The sequence below is a fragment of the Priapulus caudatus genome, unplaced genomic scaffold (assembly GCF_000485595.1).
Source record: "Priapulus caudatus unplaced genomic scaffold, Priapulus_caudatus-5.0.1 Scaffold1285, whole genome shotgun sequence".
NCBI classification, from domain to species: Eukaryota; Metazoa; Priapulida; class Priapulimorpha; order Priapulimorphida; family Priapulidae; genus Priapulus; species Priapulus caudatus.
This window is the reverse complement of record NW_014578346.1, coordinates 72,843-79,827: the sequence shown is the minus strand read 5'-3', so window position 1 is coordinate 79,827 and position 6,985 is coordinate 72,843. Positions and strand designations below refer to the sequence as shown.

The window sequence follows — 6,985 nt, the reverse complement described above, 5'->3', positions numbered from 1 at the left end:
ATACAGCTATAGCTTGCTGGGAGCAGGATAACAGGGATGAGAGGGGATGAATACAGCTATTATGCTTGCTCGGGAGCAGGATAACAGGATGAGAGGGGGATGAATACAGACTCATTAGCTTGCTGGTGAGCAAAGGATCACAGGGAGAGACGGGATGAATATAGCTATAGCTTGCTCGATGCAGGATCAGCAGGATTGAGAGGGATGAATTAGCTATTAGGCTTGCTGGGAGCAGGATCAGCAGGGATGAGAGGGGATGAATGCAGCTATAGCTTGCTGGCTGAGAGGATAACAGGGATGAGAGGATGGAATTATATGCGTATAGCTTGCTGGGAGCAGGACACAGGCGATCGAGACGGGAATGGATACGCATAATAGCTGCTTGCGGAGCAGGATAACAGGGATGAGAGGGGATGAATGCAGCTATAGCTTGCTGGGAGCAGGATCACAGGGATGAGAGGGGATGAATACAGCTATAGCTTGCTGGGAGCAGGATCACAGGGATGAGAGGGGATGAATGCAGCTATAGCTTGCTGGGAGCAGGATCACAGGGATGAGAGGGGATGAATACAGCTATAGCTTGCTGGTGGTTGGATGTCCCTCCATGACGAGTTCTCGCTCTGCCTTCGTGGAATCGACGCGATACGCTCCCCGCCTGTTGCCGTTGCCGACCAGGTCAAGCCGCTTGTCACACCACCTACGTAACTCTCTCTCTCTCTCTCTCTCTCCTCTCTCTCTCTCTCTCTCTCTTGCTCTTTCTCACTCTCTCACTATCGCTACCTCTACACCTGCCACGGTATATTATTATTATTATTATTATTATTACACGAGCATGCCATGGGTCCGTGTATCATGCACTCACCACCGCAAATTTGTTCACTTTCTCGTACAGATCAGCGACGTGTTGATCCGTGATCGAGTCAGGGTTCTTCCCCATCTCACTGTACCACGACCGCAGATACACCCTAAGCCACTTCTCCTGGAACGTTCTATCGGGATACCTGCTATAGTCTATCGCATCGACCCCTGCGAGAAAGACAGCGATGGGCGTAAGTGGAATGTGAAACAGGGTCTGCAGACTGAGGAGATGTCCAAGAGGATCCACTGTTTCGCGACTCGGCTGGGTGACGATTTATCCATACAATGTATACATACAATGTATCTGTACTATATATGTATACAATGCCATGTTATATATAGTTGTTATATACTGGCTATGTACAGTAGAAGTTGCTGTTAGTTATCCTCTTCTGATAAATACCTGCATGTTCTGCAAAGTGGCCCCCGATATCAAACGCCTGGTAGTTGAAGTCCCCATACTCGTAATCTATGAACGTCACTGTGCCTGAAAACAAAAGTACAACACATCATTTAACTGTCTGCTAATTAATCAACCACACCTCTCAACTTAACCACGCCTCCCTATGCCACGAAATCTATCAATGGGTTTTTTCGCTGCGAAATTTATTGCAATGACTGTAGTGATTTGTTGACTAGTCTTGGTTGATCGTGGGCAAGCATGCAAGCGCTGAAACATCCGAGGTTCTTATAGAGACCTACAGAATATTTTGTTTCCATGTAACTTCATTTTAATTGACCCCTGGTCTTTGATGCGGCCATGATGCCGAGGCGCTCGCCGAGGATTGACACTTTGTGTCTTCCAATCACAGTCTACGCCGCCCCCTTATCTCCTAACTTTTAGCTATAATACCTATTACGGCACGGAATCGCCGATCTCACGAACTAGGGCATTCTGCTACGCTAGAACGGTTTCCTACGATAGAGTTTGGCACAAAAACGAAAATAACACGCTGTTTAGCGCACTGCGATAGGTCTTTCTTTTGTATTTTTGGCATCTCCGTAAACAGAATAAGCTCCACCTTCTTCGTTGATGGACATGAATGGGGTGTCACCGACGTTACCTACCGTACCTGCCATTGCTGTGCCTACCGTATTGTAGTGCCTCTAGGGTAGACGACTACGGTTCGACAGACGTTAGTTCACAACGCGTGTCCAGTAGTGGGATTCAGAGTCCGCTCCTGTCGGTGTATTAAGGCCAGGACGGAGATGACACGTAGCCGATAATAGGTAGTACCAGATGAACAGAACACGGTGAGATGCGGTTAACGATACGGTGATATAACTTTTATTGCGTGTTACTAATGTACAAATGATTCCCCTGCATTCGTATATGCAGCGGACCTTTTAATAGTTTTATTGATTCCGTCTAATATCTACGCGTCGCCGGCTCCGTCGGCTCCGTCGGCTTCCCTCCCGTTCGTCCTTGCCTTGCGTGGACCCACACAGTCTCGCAGGTGTCTCCCTCGCAGTCGCTCCCAGCTCTACCAGAATGCCGTTCTTCGCCCGTTTTATTTCCCTCTCCCGTTCGGCTCTGGTTTACACCCACCTGAAAAACCTGTGCGTCTATCCTCTCGCTACAACGCTGCCGTTCGCTCTCTCTCTGTTCCTTCCTCCCTCTCCTCGCCTTCCTACCTATAACCTATCCCTGAAAACAACTCTCTCCCTTTCTCCTCCCGTTCGACTGCTTCTCTCTCCCTCCTTTCCTTCGTCTTCGTCCTCTTCTTCTTCTTCTTCCTCCTTCCTGGACCTGTACCTAAAACTGCCTCTTCCTATTTCTCTTCGTCCTCGGCTGCTTCCTCTCCTTCTTCTTCCTCTTCCTCTTCTTCCTGGACCTGTACCTAAACTCCCTGAGCTGCGATTCTGTGCTCCTTTTATACCCGCTGGCAACACCCCCCCTAGGGCGTTGCGCCCTCCGTACCTGGCCGTACCGTGCATGACTCATTGCGATGTTGCAACCCGACCCGCCCGTGGCTTGGCACCGATTATTGCGTCATCGCAGGCAACTCGTTCCTAAGTGAATATTTCTCGTTTTCGCCCGACAGGCGGCAGCAGCAGTATGATCCAATATGGCTGCGCCCAAGGGTGTGCGTGTTGACATATATCTATGTGCAATCTATATCTTATCCTCTCTTTAGTCAATATATATGGTTATTCTCTCTATACGGTGAGTTCAGTCTATTGGTCCCGATCTAGTCTACTACTCCTGTACGTGATACACCCCCGAGATCTCCACAGTATTTCGCCGGCCTATTTACTTTTCCTAAATAATGAAATGCCCGGCCGATGCATTTCGCAGGCAACACACAATTTTCGGAGGCTAATCGGGGGTAACTAATGTATTACATGCCACAGCGCATCTTCTTGGATTTTTTATAAGTAATATAGTGGATTTTCAAATAAAATTATGCAATTTATTAATTATGTATTTACAACGATTTAGTTATAGAAACTAATATGTTATTTTTACTCATTTCTCCGTATCTTTCGCTTGGAGTTTTCATCGTTTTCAATGCTTTCGGTAGGTTTATCTGCTGTGATTATTATTTTGCGAGGCACTCATTTTGGATGATATGCTCCAACATTTTTTACTTTTTCCTAGTAAGTTAGTCCACTCACGTGTATTAGGAAGGTAGGTCAAACTGTTGCATTCGCTATAATTTGCACTCTTTGTTCAAGACTGATCCAATAATTTGGCTCTTCTGCCATGATAAAGTTTCCCCGTTCGTGCAATCTACTATTTTTAGGTTCGGACTCATCATATCGTTATAACCTCTCTATGATCTTAATTAAATCCCCTAGGTATGATATTTGGTGCATTTTTTGATTACTGTGCGTTGCCTATTAAATTCTCTATCCTTTCTTTGTTTTGTGAATTTTATAACCATTGATTTGTTTTTGTTCATATTAAATTCTTAATCTTTTTTGATTTCAAGCTAATTGGAGAATGACTGAGCAATTTTTAGTTACGGTTTTATAATCTCCAATTCCTACAATATCGTCAAATATAATTCATTGTTCATCTTCTAAAACTAGACAAACCATCCGTGAACGCTGTGGAGACGTGCGCGGGCCTCGATTTGGCACGACGTCTCACTGCGGACAGCGCCATACTTGAACCATCCCCGCGGCTCGCCGTCGGCCATATCCCGCGGAACCTGGCGCGGCTCATCCCAAGCGCGCGCCGGAACGCACGTGTGCCCACGCGCCAATCTTCGTATCATGCTCTCTCTGGATTTACTGTTGCTATGTCGGCCAAGCTCATCATCGCCGCGTTGTCGACATTGTGGCACTTGATTGCCAACTTGCCAAGCATTGTGTTTTGTAGTGTATAGGCAATAGGATATCCTACAGAGTAAGCGAAGGAACGTCTACGAACATATGCCTTCCATGCCGTAGTCGTATAATACATTTTCTTTAAAGAATACAGAAAGTTTCTGTCATTATTTTTTGAGAATAACACATTGTCATGCAAAAATCATTCTGCGCTTAATTTAATGTCAATGTGTTATTTTTTGCAAAGGGTTTTTCACCAGGTACAAACAAAGTGATCAATTTGTAAAGGATAATGTACTCAAAGTCTGCACTAGATTCCCATATCCATCGCCGTCAACTGATGTGACTCCACCGCTCGATTCTGGATTTCCTAGTCTGTCCCATGCAACGTCGTTCGTTGCACAGTGAGTTGTGTGATGATGGAACCTGTGACCTTGCCCCAAAACATTTTACAACACCCCTCCAGGCCCGGGATTGAAGTGCACTGTCGTTTTATCTGTGATGCCGCCTAAACTACCAATCTTATAACGATAGCATATTCCACCCACGTTTCAGTGCAAGTACGTGTACATAATGTATATATTATTATAATATATATATATAAATTATAAAATATAAAATAATAAAATTATGTATATAAAAACAAAGTCAAAGTATAGAAATAAATGGTTTTTATATCTTTGTTTTTATCTACACGGCGCTGTTCGTGGTGTGACTTTACTTCTATATATGTTATATATTCGTGGCTACCACATCACCTAGACATCTTCCAGTACCTTCACTTTTGTTGTATACAATTTGTTTTAAGCAGCAAGTTCGTTTGTGCGCAATACGACGCGAGAATCGAGGTCCTCTAAATGCCGCTCCACCACTTCTACTTTCTGTTCGCAGAGTCTCTTATGTTTGCGTACGCTGCCGTTCTGTATCTACGATACGCAATCGCGAGAGAGAATGAGAGGAGAGTTAAACTGCCCTATGCTGCACACAGATTACGTTAACTATTGTCAAACGCATAGTGCAATCAAATTACAAAATGTGATTAACACGAATATGGAAATGAAAACTCATACACACGCACCACGGCACACGCCCACTCAAAAAACACAGACAGACACACACACGCACACGCACACGCACACGCACACACGCACACGCACACGCACACGCACACGCAAACGCACAGAGGAGAGAGAGAGAGACACTGACACACACACACACGCGCGCGCGCGTGATGTGTATATGCTACAATTTAATATAATCAGGGAGTTAAAATTGTTTTTCTTTGCTCCTGATGTAATTCATACAGCCACTATCTTATGTACATGATCATAGCTTTGCTGCATAATCTGCAGCGATGATGACGACCCATGTTCCTGTCATGACTGTGTCTGGACTGTCAAGCCGTCACCTGCTAGGAATCTACTGTCACCAATCTTGCCCATCACTGGTACTAGACTACAAGCAAGCAACCTGCCCCACATACCAGAAAGAGACGTACTGAATCTATACGGTCTATCTGTACGGTCTATCTATACGGTGAATCTGTACGGTCTATCGGGCCTTCGGTCTATCGGACCTTCGGTCTATAGGACTGTAACCGTTTCCACTCTACCTGTCCCTTGACACCACATGCTCCATGACTAGGGTTCTTACACAGGTTCTGGAGAGTAGTGGAGTGTTGATATCTCAGACGAGGGGAGCCCTGTAAAATAGCCTACGGGTCCTGAAAGATTGTGGAATTATTGTTTGGTTTAGGAAATTCTTGAAATTCAGTACGGTTACAGTCCTATAGACCGAAGGACCGATAGACCGAAGGTTTATTCGAATACGCAGTGGCTACACGTCCGGAATCGGTCGCATACCCTCCAGGCTACGCATCCGCACATCCACCGATGCCACTATAAATCATATGATGCCACTATAAACCATATATATGCCCTAACCCTAACCCTAACCGTAACCCTAACTCTAACCCTAACCCTTTGCAACATTCGGTCTATCAGACCTTCGGTCTATCGGACCTTCGGTCTATAGGGCTGCCCCCAGTGGAAACACAAACACCATTTGGAAGCTAAACTGGTATTTGGCCAACCAACCAATCTTGCACACCGAGACTGATCCTGCACACTCAGAACCTACCTTTCATTCTTGGCAGTGTCTGCAAATCCCTCAGGCACCAGAGACAGCCACTTATGTAGCACTCTGAACAGGCAAGGCTGTACCAGCTCCCCTGCGGCCGGCTTTATCGAGTGCATTTTCCCCAACATCTTTGCAGTCAACCTGAAACGCACAACAGAGGAGGCGGCATGGTGTTTGTTCCTCCACACACTGACACTGACACTGTGACTTATACTAGACAATAGACAATTTCGCAGGACATTACAACAGACAGTTTGTTGTTACTGACTCATAACTAACTTGTTGACTCCTAGAGCATCACAGCAGCAGTTAGGTCAACAATGTGACAACAATAGGACAACAATCACACCCACAAACTGTTGTAACAGTTACATCTATTACAATAATGACAACAATGATTACAACAATAGTGCACAACAATAACGCCTGTTGTTCTAAACCACTGCATAGAAGTCTCAGTCACTCTGGTACAGTATCCCTACACACACCAGTCGAACACTTGTACCTCATTTATCCTTATTTGCCCATGCAGCGTATGACCCCATGCAACCTGTTACTAGAGCTCATAGGGTTCTATGTCCCCCAGGGTACTGCCGGAACGTACCCTGGGTACGGTCCGGTATACCGGAACGTACCCTGGTCACTATTTGATATNACACGCATAAGACAGACACGACGCACCAAAGTTGCCCAGCGCATAAAGCTTTTAATT

General features: G+C 45.5%; 1 protein-coding gene across 1 annotated transcript; it reads right to left on the bottom strand.

Moving 5' to 3' along the window:
* Positions 1 to 473: 473 nt before the first annotated feature.
* Positions 474 to 4,947, bottom strand: LOC106816098 (ethanolamine kinase 1-like; the record flags this gene model as incomplete). The annotated part of the gene is made up of 4 exons (XM_014820652.1): positions 474 to 533; positions 863 to 1,026; positions 1,262 to 1,345; positions 4,911 to 4,947. Coding segments are annotated over 4 exons (345 nt in total), but the record flags the coding sequence as incomplete, so codon positions are not given.
* Between the last annotated feature and the right edge of the window lie 2,038 nt (positions 4,948 to 6,985).